At 65.1% G+C, this 15451-nt stretch overlaps 2 protein-coding genes across 6 annotated transcripts in view; both read right to left on the bottom strand.

Annotated features, from left to right (window-relative positions):
- The window catches only part of SPATS2 (spermatogenesis associated serine rich 2), a 44046-nt gene extending 42757 nt beyond the window's left edge, over positions 1 to 1289 (bottom strand). Inside the window, exon 1 of one of the 2 annotated variants that reach the window (XM_074934985.1) lies at positions 1213 to 1289. The gene's annotated coding sequence lies outside the window, so the exon portion shown is untranslated. Of the gene's footprint in view, positions 1 to 1126; positions 1148 to 1212 lie in introns of those variants that run through there. The other variant, XM_074934986.1, reaches the window with a different exon arrangement.
- Positions 1290 to 2501: 1212 nt separating this feature from the next.
- DNAJC22 (DnaJ heat shock protein family (Hsp40) member C22) lies at positions 2502 to 5865 on the bottom strand. 4 transcript variants are annotated; one of them, XM_074935307.1, is made up of 2 exons: positions 4917 to 5865; positions 2502 to 4232 (listed from the first exon to the last, which is right to left on the bottom strand). In XM_074935307.1, the coding sequence occupies exons 1-2, from the start codon at positions 5777 to 5779 to the stop codon at positions 4169 to 4171; spliced, it is 927 nt and encodes a 308-aa protein (XP_074791408.1). In that variant the 5' UTR covers positions 5780 to 5865; the 3' UTR covers positions 2502 to 4168. The 4 variants fall into 4 exon arrangements, 3 of the variants coding, with proteins under 3 accessions (XP_074791408.1, XP_074791407.1, XP_074791409.1); XM_074935306.1 differs by having other exon boundaries at positions 2503 to 4232; positions 4940 to 5865; XR_012635870.1 differs by having other exon boundaries at positions 4097 to 4232; positions 4838 to 5865.
- Positions 5866 to 15451: the final 9586 nt, after the last annotated feature.

The raw sequence follows: 15451 nt of genomic DNA, 5'->3' as shown, positions 1-15451 counted from the left end.
GTGTAATATACAGACGCAGGGAGTAAGGGGAAGATGGTGAGAGCAGCAGGACACTTGGCTGTGGATGTGCACGGTATACAGTATAAATCACACCTATTAATGCCTTCAGGAGTCCTTTCCCACTTGAACAGTTAACACCAGTGACCTTAGTCTCCCCTTTGATGTTCGCCCACCTGCCATTGTACATTTCCCTCATAACCCCGTTCAGCCGTTCTCCCCAACTCCTCGCTCTGCTGTCCTCCATGTCCCCCACCTCTTCTCACTGTTCTATCACCAGACTCCCACACATGCCCCAAGACCGTCCCCCGCTTCGCTCCACCTGCTCTCCCCCAGCCCCACTCCCATCGCCCCCTCTCCTTTCACCCTCCCAGACCGTCCCCCACACTGCTCCCCCCCAGCCCCACTCCCATCGCCCCCAACCATCCCCTCTCCTTTCACTCTCCCAGACTGTCCCCTGCACTGCTCCACCCAGCCCCTCCCATCCCCTCTCCTTTCACCTTCCCAGACCCCCCCGCACTGCTCCCCCCAGCCCACCTCCCAGACCCCCCCCACCGTCCCCTTTCCTTTCACCCTCCCAGACCCCCCGCACTGCTCTCCCCCAGCCCCCCTCCCATCCCCCCCACTGACCCCTTTCCTTTCACCTTCCCAGCCCCCCTGCACTGCTCCCCCCAGCCCCCCTCCCATCCCCCCCACTGACCCCTCTCCTTTCACCCTCCCAGACCCCCCGCACTGCTCACCCCCAGCCCCACTCCCATCTCCCCCACCGTCCCCTTTCCTTTCACCCTCCCAGACCCCCCCACACTGCTCCCCCCAGCCCCCCTCCCATCCCCCCCACCGTCCCCTCTCCTTTCACCCTCCCAGACCCCCCGCACTGCTCCCCCCAGCCCCACTCCCAGCCCCCCCACCGTCCCCTTTCCTTTCACCCTCACAGACCCCCCCGCACTGCTCCCCCCAGCCCCCTCCCATCGCCCCCTCCTCCATCAGCCCCCTGCCCCCCTAAAATCCCCCAAGCCCCTGTGCCCACCGCCTGGGCCCCCCAGCTCCCTTCCACCTCCCCAGGCCCCCCCCAGGCGCTACTCCTTATTGCCCCCCCCCGACTCCTCCTTCCGCCTCCCCCCGCCCTCACCCGCGTCCCCTGGGCCCGGCTGCTCCCCTCAGCCCCCGCCGGGCCCTGGCCGCGCGCAGGGAGCCAGACGCCGCCGCCCCCCTCACCGTCTCCTCAGGCCGCCGCTGCCAGGCACCGGGGAAAGGGGGGGCGGGGCCCCGCACCGACCCCGGCGAGAGCCATCGAGCCCAACCAACCAACGGGAAAAGGGCTCGGAGCCACCCAGCCAATGGCGAGCGCTAGAGACGGAAACCTGGGGCGCGGACAGCGAGGCCAACCAATGGCGGCACGGGACACCGAGCCCCGCTGGCCAATAAGGAGCGGCGAGGGGCCGATCCCAGTCCCACCGGCCAATAGGACAAGGAGAGCCTCCCTCTCGGAGCCTCCTACGCGCCGCAGCCAATGGGCGAGCAGAGCGCTCGAGCCAATGCGGGTAGCGAGGACGGCCCAGGAGAGGGGCGTGGCTAGAGGCGGTCGAGGGCCAATCCAACAGCGTCCAACAGGATACCTGGCTCCACCCCCTATTCTCGCCGGCTCACGCCAAGGGCGGGGCGGGGGGAGCCGAGCTGAGCCGGAAATTGCCGAAGCTGCTGCCACGGACCTGGCGGAAAGAGCCGAGCTTGTTCCGGAAAGTGCCGAAGCTGGGAGCTGGCCTCAACACTGATGTGCCAAGGCTGGAGCCTGGTGGGGAGCCAGTGGGCCGGCCTCAGGGGACTCAGGGGGGTCACTGGTCCAGGGGACCCCTGGGCTTTGGGGTCACTGGTCCTGGGGCTCTGGAGTCATTGGTCCTGGGGGGCCCTGGGATCACTGGTCTTGGGGGGGCCCTGGGCTTTGGGGTCACTGGTCCTGGGGGCCCTGGGCTCTGGGGTCACTGGTCCTGGGGCTCTGGGGTCATTGGTCCAGGGGGGACCCGGGCTCTGGGGGGCCCTGGGGTCACTGTTTCCCCACCTCCAGGGTCCCAGCCTGTCCCATGCATGGAGCCTACTCCCAAGGGGGGCCCTTGGCTCTGGGGTTGCTGGCCACCCTTTTCCATGTCCCATGCAGGGGGCCTGCTCCCCACCCAGGTCCCAGCCGGGCAGCTTTGGCTCCGGAGTCTCTGTTCTGTCAACGCCAGGGTCCCACGTCCCAAGTAGCATCCCCGGCACCACGTTCTGCCCAGACTTTCCACCCCGAGGGCCCCACCACTGCCCTCCTCGACGCTGTTGGATCTGTAAAACAGCAGGCCCTTCCTGTCCTGGGCTGGATGGGAACGAGTGACCCAGCAGCCAAAGGCCCCATCCCCTGGAGCCCACCAGCCCTTCCCAGAAGGTCTGACCTAGCCTGGCCTTTGTAACCTCTGCCCTCGACACATCACAGCACAGGCCACCCCAAGCCCCACGCTCCTCCCTTCTCCACGCTTCGCCTGCGCTCTCCGCTCGGGACCTGTCCTCTTATTCTGTGGAGTGGCCTCAGCCCAGCTTCGGGCTTTATTTCCTTTATTTTTGATTCTCCTCTTTCCACGTGCAGCCTGATGCCGACACCTACTGGGCACCCAGGGCATCACAACGCCGTCAAATATCAATGTACCGTTTCCACATTCAACCCAAAGTGCCTCGTTGGTGCAGTTTATTTGTAGGACAAGCGGCCGGCAGGCCCAGAGCAGAGCCCGGTGTTGTCCAAAGATAGGGTAAAAGACAGTCCCCACCCTTCTTGGGGCAGCGAAGTGCAGAGCCCCCAGGCCACCACCAAGTTCAGTCCAAGGGCAGTCGTCAGCGACGCGTGGCTTTGTCGGTGTTTGGCCCCAGTCGTGCGTGGGAGCTGCTCGTTGGCCCCGGCTGCACATGGACCCTGGCCTGCTGGAACAGTTCAGAAGGGCCCAGGAGCGGGTGGCAAATCAAAACCAGGTGCGTGTTTGCCTGGTCAGTTATAAAACATTGCTGATGCAACTCCACCCCCTGCATGCGAGCTATCGGGCTGGCCCTGAGAATGGTGTAGCTCAGCAGGGAGGGGTTGTCGGCAGCCAAACACAGCATTATCGGTCCCTGCCCTGAAGAGCGTGCAGTCTAAACAGACAGGACAGACACAGAGTGGGAAGGGAAACAGGGATCAAGTGACTTGCCCAAGAAGTTCAGTGGCAGAGCAAGGACTAGAACCCATGTTCCTGGCTGCCATGCCAGTGCTCCAGCCACGAGACTAAGCGACAGCCCTCAAAAATTACAAAGGAAAAACCCTGCTTTATTACACACCCTAGGCCCAATCCACAGTCCTTTGTTCTCAAGGGGAGCGACAGGGTGCTGAGCACTTTTGGCCATTTCACTGAGGCCCTTCTGATAATTTGCCCTGGTTTCTGATGAGCCCCTGCCCATGTCGGCCACCTTCCATCTCTGGATCTCAAAGCACTTTGAAACCAATCACCTCAAACCCCACCTGGGGACCAGGCACTAGCCCCCTTTTACAGCTGGACTCACTGAGACCCGGAGAGGAGACATGGCTGGCACCACGACACACAATGACTCAGCAGCAGAACTAGGAAGGGCACCCAGGAGGGCTGATGGCCAGTCCCCTTCTCATAGGCAGTGAGTTGCCATCCAGCGAGCCACCTGCCTTCCCCCCGCCCCCACTCAGGAATGGGGAGGGGGAAAGCACACACTACAAAAGCCTTTCTCTTGCTGCCCTGTGCAATGTGCCAGCCCGGTGCCCTGTCTGTTCCTGCCGCAGGATTGAAAGGAACCTCTGAAGTTACTGCTGCTCAGCTGGGCCCTTTTCCTTTGCACCTGGCTCCCTGTTTTGCATTTCACCCTGCTTGTGAGCGCAAAGCTAGCCTGGTCAGTTTCACTTCCTGGTTCTCATGCCCTTCCCCGAGCAGTGCTGGGGGGTGGGAGGAAAGCAGGCACATTCTCAAAGACTCTATCGCAAAGCTGTGGGAGGGGCGCAGCAGCTGGGCCTCCCCCACCAGGGCTGCTGCCCATCATATGGGCTTGGCTTTCCTCGGCTGCACGAGGCTCTCGTAGGCTGCCTGCACCTCGATGAACCGTCTCTCGGCCTCCTCCGCCCGGTGTTGGTTGTGATCCGGGTGCCAAAGCTTCACCAGGTCCCGGTAACTCTTCTGAATCTCCTCCACGGGGGCGCCATCCCGGAGACCCAAGACCTGAGGGGTTGCAAGGAGAAATGACCCCACTGGACTGGCAGCGGGGTGGGGGATGCAGCGAGTCTCTGAGCTCTGGGGTCTTCCCCTTAGGGGATTGGGAGGGGAGCTGGATCCAGACTGGAGACACTGGAGACCCAGGAACTGCAGCCCACCTGGAGACTGGGCCATGGCAAAGGATGGGCAGTGCAGGCTCAGACTCCCAGGCCAGGCACAGAGCTGGACAGTGCAGGAGATCCCCTGCAGCAGGCGGTCACGTGAGCCCGCTGGGAGCAGCACAGCCCCTAGGGGGCGCTAGTGCTCAACGTGGCCCGGAAGGTTCGGGGAGCCAGGTGCTTCCCTTCACGTGCATTTGCTCCCCCTGGAACGTGGGCGTTGAACGACTCCCACCCGCACCTGCTCCGTGCAAACCAGAGTGGAAGCCGCTGCCCCATCAGGTCCCGCTGGTTTCCCTCCCAAACAGAGCTGGGGATGGATCCAAGGGCCCTGGCCCCCGCTTTCCCCACTGCTCTAACCATTAACCCCCAGCACAGAGAGAGCAATAGAACCCGAGAGTCCTGGCCCTCTGGCCCTTGCTCTAATCACTAGCCCCCACCCCCCTCTCTTACACTTCTCCTTTGTCCATGTCAACGCTAGTCCGCACCCTCGTGCTGTGACCTGACGTCCCCGCGGACACCCACTGCTCACCCCAGGAGCCGGCAACTCCCCACCTTGTACGCCAGCGGCTGCCGCTCACTCTGGAAGCTCTGCACAAACTCATAGACCTTCTCCCACTCCTGGAAGGAGCCGGCCCCGAAGCCGGCCCCCCCCGTCAGCAGCCTCCAGGCACGGTAGGGCAGGAGGAGGAGCTGCTCCAGGAAGCCGCCCAGGGACGGGAAGAAACTGAGCCAACCCAAGACGGTGCCAAAGCCGTCGGCCACGTAGCGGGCGGTGGCGGCTGTGTTGCAGAAGGCGCAGTAGGCCAGCGGGGCGGTGAAGGCCAGGTAGGCCAGGCCCAGGTGGTACAGCCGGGCGCGCAGCGTCTCGCCGGTGCCCCGGCAGGGCTTGTAGCTCCGGCACTGCTGGGCGGTCACGCTGGCCGCCAGGCTGACGGGCAGGATGGCCAGGGCGCGGCCGTAGAAGATGGGGGAGGTGAGGAAGGCCGCCGCCAGAGTGCTCCTGAGATCCGAGGTCTGCTCGCCCACGCTGGAGACCACATGCACCCCCAGGCCCACGGCCAGCGGCAGGGCCAGCAGGTAGAAGCCGGCCAGGGAGGAGAGGCCGATGAGTGCCACCAGTCCGAAGTAGATCCCCACCAGGACCTGGCCGAAGAAGCGCATGGGGCTGAGGGCCGGGGGCTCCGGGCCACGGGGCTGCGGCTCCCGGGTGTCATTGGCACGTGCCACCCAGCCGGGGAGCCGCCAGAACTCCCAGAGCCAGCCCACCCCGAAGCCCCCCAGGGTCAGCATCCACAGCAGGGCGTGGCTGTCCCGGCCCAGGTAGACGTGGTGCAGCCCGACGGGGCCCCCCAGCGCCCACAGGGCGTAGGTCACCAGGAGCCGCTTGGCCATCGCTGGGGGGGGTTGGCTCACATGGGCTCCAATGCCGGGCTGGGGGGGTGGGACATCATCCCGTTGCGATGCCCCCCGCTGGCTGCTGGGAGTACTGCAGGTGTCCTGTCACCCTAAAGGAGGGGGGTGGAACAGATCATTGCGTGGCATAGGGGGCGGGGGCAAAAATCCCTCCTCCCATGTTGCACAGCTGCCCCCTATGCCTGTGCGGCGAGGGGAGACAGGTCCAGGGCAGAACGGCCCTTGCCTCCCTCCCTAGCTGGACACCTGGCCCAGGCTGCCCCTCTCCCCCCAGCACAGTAACTAGAGATGCCCCCTGCCCCCCATCCAGGTGTGCTCAGTGCCCCAGCATTCACAGTCACCAAACCAGGTCCCTCTCCACCCCAGGTGCCCCCTGCCCTGGGAGCCCTCATCCCGCCCGGGATTGGGGCCAGCGGGGGCTTGGAGACGCCTCGATGTCCCCCACTCGGGACATCAGGGAGCCAGGGCCAGAGTGAGCTGGGAGGGGGGCACCCAGAGAACAGGAACAGGGAGCAGAATCCACCCCCCCAACAACCCCCGGGCCCATCCCAGAGCCGCCCTGCACCTCGGCTCACGTACCTCTCTGCACATACACCCAGCCAGGGGCCCCCGGACGCAGGCTGTGGGGCGGGGAGGGGGCTGGGCCACCAGGACTTTGCTCCCAGGCTCCCCACACCGGGTTAGACTTTGCCCACATTCCGTGAGTCCGGGCGCTGACTCAGTGGGGCTTGGCGAGGGCTGGATTCTGCCTGCACCTAACACCCACTGGTCAAAGGGCATCGGCCTTCCCACAGCCTCTGCAGCCCTGGTGGGGCTCCCTTGGGGGAAGAGAGGGCAACAATGCAGCCCCCTGGAAATGGCTGGTGGAAAGACTCCTGACCCTCACTCCTCCGCTAGGCGCCAGATCCACTGCAGCCCTGCCCCAGGGCCTGAGCTGTGGGGCCAGCATGTCCCTCCTGCCCCCGCTCTGGGCCCAGGTTCGCTGCCAAGCCCAGCTCTGACCTGGCTCTAAGCCCTGGGGCCCGGGAGGTTCGTTTCCTCCCATCACCTGGATCTTCCGCACCGGGGCCCTGAGCCCTGCCCTGGTCTCGTGGGGCCTTGTGCTTGGCCATCCCTGCCCCTGCCCTCCGGGCCAGCTGAGGCAGGATTCAGGGGCTAAGGCCCCGACCTCTAACCACTGGGCTCCCCCACGCTGTCCCCCAGCTCTGGGAGCCATCCGCCCGCGGGGTCCGTGGGAATCCCCACTGCTGTGGCTCTTTGCCGTCTAGCGTGAGGCTGGGCGCCGAGCCCCCTCTGGTCTCCATCTGCTCCCCTCTAACCAGGGCCCTGTGCTCCCCAGGGTCCTGCACACACTCCCCGGCCGGAGAGAGCCACGAAGGAATGGGGGGCAGGGTAACCTCAGGACCAGCACTCTCAGGTCGGAGGCGGCGGATGGGGAACCGACGTCCGTTTCCATCTGGGGGTCATTCCCAGCACAGGCTCTTCAGCCCCGGGCTGCCATGCAGCCCCCGGCTGGCGCTAACCAGCCGCTGAGCCAGACCCTCCTACAGCACCATCCACCCGCAGTGTCCTGCCTGTGTGCAGCTGCCCCACCACTGAAATGCAGCCGCCTCTGGGTGCCACTAGGCAGCTGTATTGTTACCGGGGTGTCTCGAGGGGCCACGCTGCACAGACACAGAGAGGGGAAGTGACTCGCCCGGGGTCAGGGTCAGGGGCAGAGCCAGGTGTCCTGAGTCCTGGTGCTGGGCCCCCACCACTAGGCCTAGCTGCCTGGGCACTGGCCAGAGGCAGGGGGAAGGGCAGGCGGAGTTTGAGAGAGGGCCCTGGCTGCCCAGTGCGGCCCAACGAGAGACCGGAGTGGGGGGCTGGACCAGGCTGAGTGTGTGTATGGGCCAGACAGACAGACATTGCCTGGCTAGAGCCTGGAGCAGGGCAGTTTCCCAAGCCAAGGGCCTGGCCCCAGCCTCCCCGGGTCCCAGCCACGCCGAGGAGCGCCAGGGGGACAGGCTGCTACATACGCTAGAAGATGGGGTGAGGGACCCCGCCCCTCGGGGCCTGATCCTGCCAAGGGACAAGTGCCCCTTGGTTCTAGCCATTGGGGGGAGACCATCTTGGATGCCAGGCAACTCTGGGGCATGTGGGCCCAATGGCCCCACATATGGGACCCAATCCTGCAAAGCGCTGAGCACCCTAGATTGCAGGAGGCGGGGCCATTCCCACCCCAGGGTGGGGGGCAGACAGCTCCCAGTGAACCTCACATGCAGGTGGGCTGGGAATCAGGCCCGGGGGGGGACCCCCGCTAATCAATCCATCAGCTCTCTCTGGACCCCGCAATTGATTCATCCCTCCAGCCCCCGCCCCGCTTTTTCCTCCTCGTTAGTGTGGCCAGGGGCCAGGTCCAGCGGATTTCAGAGGGTCTCTCAGCTCATAGCAAGTCCCCCCCCGCCCCCATGAGGCCAGCGGCGCAGTGCCTTCTATTTACATGGATTAGCAGGGAGCAGGCCGCCAATTTGCTCTAATTCATTATTAATCAGCTCAATCTCCAGCCTCTTCCCGCACTGTTGACTTAGCTGCCTGCTGCTCCCCCCATGCAAATGGGATCCGGCCTTCGCCCGTGGCGGGGGGGGGCTCTTGAGAGGGATTCTTTGATTTCATTGCCCCCCCCAGGCTCCCAAAGAGGGGGGTGGAGCAGGACTTAGCGGCTGTTCCGGAGCCCGGGGCGGGAGTCCGACGCTGGGGTGCGGGCGGCTGGCTCAAGGGGGAAGGGAATGGGACCTGGGGGCACTAGTCCCAGCTCAGTGGGGGGGGTAAGTTGTTACAGCGGAATCAGGGGATCAGGTCCCTGGGGGGCTAGGCCCAGCTCTGCCACCCAATGGGCTGTCTGACCTAGGGGTGCACGCAGTCCCTATCTGTGCCTCAGTTTCTCCAGCTGTACAGCGGGGCTATGGTCCTGACCCCTCCCCACACCTCACCCCTCAGCCCCCCACCTTCCCCCCATGCCAGCCTCTCAGGTGCTCCCCCAGTGTCCCCCTCACACCAGGCCCCACCCCACTGGCATGGAAGGAGCCAGAGCCCACCTTGGCAGAGGAAGGGGAGAAGCGGGGGAGGGGGTGTGATGAAGTGGGACTGTTCTTAATGTTTCCTCTGAATGGTGTGGGGGTGCCTCGGTTTCCCCTAGGCAGTTCTTAAGTATCTAGGTGGTGGGATAAGGGTGTATGGTTGTTGCGGAGCCCTAGAGGGCAGGTGTGTGCAGGGGTCTGGACACAGAGAAGGGCCGACACCCTGTTTCCTGTCAACTGATGGCCTGGGCCCTTCCCCCCTGCAAGGTGAAAGCTAAAGGGTTGGAGAACAAAGGAATCCGGTGACCTCCTGGCCCGGGACAGGGACAAAGCCCAGAGGAGGAGGGGCTGGAGGGAGTTTCAGTTTGGGGCTGGCTGGGACATGGAGTGAAGGGTAGACGGGGTTGTCTGGCTCACTGCCCCCCAAAATGGACCCGGCTGAGGGGTCCTGTTCTCTGCACCTACAAGCTCTGTGTTAGACCATGTCCCTGTCGTCTAATAAACCTTCTGTTTTACTGGCTGGCTGAGAGTCACGTCTGACTGCGGAGTTGGGGGGCAGGACCCTCTGGCTTCCCCAGGACCCCGCCTGGGCGGACTCGCTGTGGGAAGCGCACAGAGGGGCAGAGGAGGCTGAAGGCTCCGAGGTCAGACCCAGGAAGGTGGAAGCCGGGTGAGCTGTGTCCCCTGCAGACAGGCTGCTCCCAGAGAGGAAACTTCCCCAGAGTCCTGCCTGGCTTCATGGGGAGCAGATCCAGAGCATCGCCCGGGGACCCCGTGACGGGGGGGCGTCTCTCTCTCATCCCAGCTCAACCTGCAGCTGGGGGGGGTCGGATTTATCCACTGGGGTGAGCAGGGGGCTAAAGAGCCACAGTGGGGTGAAGGGGGTGGGATGGAGCAGCGGGTCCAGGTGGGGTGGATGGAGCAGGGGGAAGGGGTAAATGGAGTGGGGGACGCTGGGGGCCCATGGAGGGGGAGGGGGGATGGAGTGGGGGGACTGGAAAGCTTTGCCGTGGAGGAGCTTGGGGGGGAACGAAAAGGGCAGATGAATATTCAATCCCCCCCAACCTGGGGGGGCGCTGAGTTCTGCAAAATCTGACCCCGGATCTGAGTTCGGGATTGCCCATTGGGAGCAGAGGGAGGCTGTGGGGGGTGTGTCTGGGGGTGACCGGTGGGGGGAGCCATGGGGCAGGGGGTGCACAGGGGTTACCAGTTGGGGGGGGGCTCCTGAGTGGGGGGGGCAGGGATACCCAGTCAGAGGGTTGCATCCTTTGATCCTGGGGGCCCCCGCGTCTGGGTCTCTCTGTCCGTCTGTCCATCGGGGCAGGAGTTTCCGGGCTGCCTGACAGGGCTGTGGATGCCCCCCAACGCCCCCCCCCCCCGAGCCTGTCTTATTCCATGACAGCAGCGTCTGCGCGGCAAGTCCCCCGGGCAGCGCGGCCGAGAATCTTCCAGCGCCGCGGCCCAACGCTTGGCTGGCTCCGAGCTCAGCCGCCCCGGGGGGCTCCCGGGGAGCAGCCAAGGATGGAGCCAGGCGGAGCGCAGCCCAGCTGGGCCGGGGGATTTCAAGCGAGGAGCCGCTGCCTGTGAACGGAGCCGGTGGGGGGAGGCTGGGAGAAGGGCACGTGGGGCTGGATTCTGCCCCTCACTCCCGACCCGCAGCCCCCTGCGCTCCCAGCCCTGGGCTCCCCCCTTCCCCAGCTCTGCCGGTGCCCCTCACTCCCGACCCGCAGCCCCCCGCCAGCCCAGCCCTGGGCTCCCCCCACCCAGCTCTGCCGGTGCCCCTCACTCCCGGCCCGCAGCGCCCTGCACTCCCAGCCCTGGGCTCCCCCCACCCAGCTCTGCCGGTGCCCCTCACTCCCGGCCCGCAGCCCCCTGCGCTCCCAGCCCTGGGCTCTCCCTACCCAGCTCTGCCGGTGCCCCTCACTCCCGACCCGCAGCGCCCTGCACTCCCAGCCCTGGGCTCCCCCCACAGCGCGCGCGCACACACACACACACACACACACACACACACAATCTCTCTCTCACTCACTCAGCCTGTAACAGATTTCCAGGCTGGCTGCGTCTGCGCGCTCAGGCAGATCGATTGCTGGGGTGGGGGGCGTGGGGGGGGGGCGGGTTTCCTGTGTCCGTATTGATTCTTTTAAGTATCTGGATTTAAAAATGTCAAATTTGCCATTCCATGTGGGGCCAGATCTCGCATCTGGGAATGAAACACGAAGGGATCGATGGAGTTGTGCCCAGAATGAGAAAGGCCTGATTGGCTTGCACGAGCGCCCCTCCCTTCCGCGCCGGCTGCCCACTCCCTGCCACCCCCCAGCACCCTAGCAGCTCCCCAGTCCCTGCCTGCCAAATGCCCCCCTAGAGCTGGGGATAGAACCCAGGAGTCCTGGCGCCCAGCCCCCCCCCCCCCAACCACTAGACCCCACTTCTGTCCCAGAGGTGGGACAGAACCCAGGAGTCCTGGCTCCCAGCCCCCTGCTCTAATTTGGGGGTGGGAGCTGGCACATGGTTGCCAACCCTGCCAGTGCAGCCGGCCGGCCCAGCACACAGTGGGTTAACCTCCCCCCACCCCCAGCAGCTCCAGCCCTTTATCCCAGGCAGGGTTTGCGAGTTGTCAGGGAAACGCGGATTTGGCATTTCTCCGCTGCCTGCAGACAGGTGCCTGACAGTGATGGGCTGTGGGCGCAGCCTGGGACCCCCGGCGCCTCTCCCCACCTAGACCGCAATGCGACGGGGGCTGGTATCCCACCCCCACTCCCCTGATCAAACCAATGGGTCAGAGCCAGGGGTGTAATTTGGGGCATGGGGGCTGTCCGAGGGGGAGAGCAGGGGGAGTAATTTGGGGTGCAGGGGCTGTCCCAGTCTCCCTGCTCTAACTACGAGACCCAACTCCCCTCCTGGAGCCAGGGACAGAGAACCCAAACATCCTGGCTCCTGCTCTAACCACTAGGCTCACCTGATTCCAGGAAAGGTGACCTGGATTACGGTCCTAACTGATCTGCCGGGGACAGCAGCGCCTCCCACCCATCCGCCCGCCCCTCGCGCCAGCTGCTGGGCTCTCCCGGCCCCGGAGCTGCCAGCGCCCTGGCGAGGGCGGCGAGGGCAGATTGCGGTGGCCGGGCACCTGACACCGATCAGCCGCCTGCTATAAGCCATAATTGGAGCCATTGATCAGTGCCGGCCACCAGCACTTAAGGCATCGATTTTGGGAACCTTCCTGCTAACTGAAACATTTGTCACCTCCTTGTTCCACGGGGCCCGTCCCCAGCAGAGACACGGGGCCGGGGCACAGGCTGGGCCCACGGGACCCCCCCACAGACTCATGGCGGGGAGCAGCCATGACCAGAGACCCGGGCTGGAGTGCAGGCCACAGAGCAGCCTGGGGAAAGGGGGATCCAGTATCACAGACACCCGGGGTGGGGGGACCCGGCTCTGGGAGGGCAGTGGGGTTTAGTGGGTTAGAGCAGGGGATGGGGGGCCGTGTCTGGGAGTCAGGACACCTGGGTTCCATTCCCAGCTCTGGGAGGGAGGGGAGTCTAGAATTATAATGGGTTGGGAGTCAGGACTCCTGGGTTCTGTCCGTGGTTCTGCCACAGACACACAGCGTGACCTTGCACAGACACTTCCAAATCCCCGTGCCTCAGTTTCCTTGATGGAGGAGGGTGGGCGGTTTAGTGCTTTGAACTCCACGGGCAGGACGACGGATCATTGTCACTCCCCTAGCCCTGCCCCTCTCTGCCCGCCCAGCCCAGCCTCACAGGCCCCACGGGCGCCACTGCGGGGGTCTGGTGTCAATCCTGGGGCGGGTGGGGGCAGGGGTGGGGCCGATCCCCACCCAGCGCCGGGGCCTGGTTGAATTTCTGCTCAGGATCCCTGGGCCATGCGGGGCAGAGGGGCCGCGCCCCAGGACGGGCGCAGGGGGGCAGAGCCAGCCCCCGCCGCCCAGTGAGTGTAACATGTGTGCAGACCCACTCTGCCGTGCACAGGGACACGCCTGACCCCACGCCCAGGCCAGGAAGTGAACAGACAGGTGTCTAGAGGTGCACCCAGGCCCCAGCCAGGAGCACCCACTCTGGGCACGGAGTCCCACCTGGCTCGGCCGTCCAGAGACACACACGGGCCCCGACTCCCGCGACCCCCCCCGCGCGCCGTTCCCACGCAGCCCCGGTTGCGGGCGCTGCAGCCGGGCTGGTTAAAGGAATCCGGCGCCCGGCTCTGAATGTCACGGCGGCTTGTCAGGTGGCTGGTAATTAATGCGAACTCTGGGGCTGCAGCCCCCTGGACTCGTACATCAATGCCAAAGCCGGCGCTGCAAAGCCGCCCTGCTACCCCGGTGCTGTGATTAGGGGAATTTGATATGTATTAGCTGTTGGTGCACATTAATACATTAAACATGTCAGCCTCGGAGGCCAGCTAATTGCCTGATTTAAATGTCTATTTGTCAGCGCGCGGCTCAGGTGGGCATGAGGCGAATCTGCAATGAGGCCCAGAGCCTGTCGCGGGGAGGGGAGCGGGGCTCACCGGCTCGGCGGGGGTGATCGATGGCGCAGACATGGGCGCCTTTCCTCCCAGCTGTCTCAGCGGGCCGGGGAAAGGGAGAGACGGCCCGAGGAGACAGCTACGCCAGTGCCGGGGTCTGCCAGCAGGGGGACCCGGGGGGCAGGGGGCAGGAGTGCTGGGGGTGGGGGACCCGGCGGCTGGGGGCGCTGTGGGGCAGGAGCACTGGGGATGGGGGGACCCGGTGGCTGGGGGCGCTGTGGGGCAGGAGTGCTGGGGGTGGGGTGCTGTGGGGCAGGGGGCAGGAGCGTTGATATTAGTCGGGAAACAACCGTGCTATGGGTCAGGAGAATCCGGCGCCAGACGCCATCCAGGGAAGGGCTGTGACCCTGGGCGCCCAGGCCCCGCCAGGACCTCAGTCCATCTGCCCTGCTCTTTTCCCGCCCGTCTAATTGCCCGCAGGCCGGGATGGATTTCTCCGGCCGACATCCTCGGAATCCGTAATATGCCGCTTGCCCGGAGTGTGGATCCCGGCCGCCCTGCAGAGCTCGGCGCTGGCAGGCCGGGGATCTACGGCCGCGCTGCCATGTGTAGGACAGGGGCTGGGGCATTTGGGGAATAACAGATCTGACCGGGGAGGTTCACTCTGCGTCTCCCAGCCCAGTAAATCCCAGCCGGAAATACCAGGGGGCAGAGGCCTGGAGCATCCCCCACGCCCTGTGCAGCTCGTTAAAGGGCCAATGGCATAAAGCCCCCCCCCCCCCGCAAATATCAGAAGTGGGGAGACCCAGCAGGGAAAAGGGGGGACGCCGAGTGATCAACCAAAGAGAGAACCTTGGGGGACGTCCCCCAGCTGGCGAGGGGTCTCCGTCATCTCCCTCGGGAAGGGGTGGGAGCCCCACTACAATCACCTGCAAACCTCAGGGGCCTCCCGATGGTCACCCAGCTGGAGCCCCACGGCGGCTTCAGGCCTGGAGCCCAGGCCCTCCAAATGCAGGCCTCTGCTCTGCTGCTCCAGCTAAAGGAGAATCCACAGTGGCTGCTAGCAGTATGGGGACTATGACACACGTGGGATCAGCTTGGTCCCAGAGGGCAGCTGTGCACGCAGGCCTACAGGCCTGACCTGGCTCGGAGCGATGCTCGGGGCATCTCTCCAGTGGAGGTTTATTACCACGCCCGCAAGCCGCTAAGAGAGGCTGAATCCAGGCGGGGTCAGGACAGGAGCACGGCCTCACCGGGCCACAGCTTGTGATTTACTCATTCCTCGGGATCAGGCAGCGCAGGGGGGCTGCTGGAGGCAGACTAAGGGGGCGGCAGGAGCCCATGCCAGGACGCAGGGCGATCCTGCTGACTCACCCTGCAGCTGGAGCAGGGGGGCCCTATCACCAGCTGAACTGGATGCTGGCGCAGGCCTGTGGCATGCCCTAAGCTGTGTCCCGGCCCCTGTGGGCTTCGTAGCAGCTGGGACGCAGCCTGGGTACAGGAGTGCCCCAGCCAACCCCTCTCCGTCCCCCAGCCTGCTCCAGAATCCCCCCACCGCTGCGGGCTCCAGGGAGCTTCCGGAGCTGCCTGCACTGGTGGAGAGGCCCCCCGCACTGGGGTACCCCCTGCTGCAAAGCCTTACGGCCCAGTGGGGGCCAGCGAGCACCGGGGGGCCCTTGTTAGCACCAGTGGACTCGGCACGAAGCAGCCACCGAGCGCGCAGGCATCCGGCCTGGAGTGTCGGCCAGAGCGACTCCGCAGGGCAAAGCTCCAGGGACAAACCACGTTCAGGGACACTGCCGTGTACGCTGCATTACTGAATCCCACAGCTCGGACTGAAACCCGTGTGACTGTGTGGGGGCACACGTGTGAGCAGGGGGTGTCACGGCACGTGGGGGAGTCCAGGGCCTGCACCCCTCTTCCTGGGATTCACCGTGACGCTCAGCCATTATTGGACAACAGGAACACAGTCCAAAACAGAGCTTGTGGGTACCACCAGGACCCCTCAGTCAAGTCCTTCTGGGGGAGCAGGGAGCTTAGACCCCAGCCCTGGGGTTCCCTGCGTTCCCCCACCCAGCCCCAAACTGAAACTAAACCCCCCCAGCCGGCTCCC

This window comes from Natator depressus, chromosome 20, assembly GCF_965152275.1.
Source record: "Natator depressus isolate rNatDep1 chromosome 20, rNatDep2.hap1, whole genome shotgun sequence".
Taxonomy (NCBI): Eukaryota; Metazoa; Chordata; order Testudines; family Cheloniidae; genus Natator; species Natator depressus.
Note: the sequence above shows the minus strand (reverse complement) of the source record. Positions and strands in the feature narration are given on the sequence as shown.

What these genes read in the sequence shown, in the direction of transcription:
- DNAJC22 (XM_074935306.1), bottom strand. Translation starts at nt 5,779, where the DNA reads ATGGCCAAGCGGCTCCTGGTGACCTACGCCCTGTGGGCGCTGGGGGGC. An exon ending in GGCAGCCGCTGGCGTACAAG is followed by an intron (nt 4,233 to 4,939) that starts GTGGGGAGTTGC and finishes GCAACCCCTCAG; the next exon opens with GTCTTGGGTCTCCGGGATGG.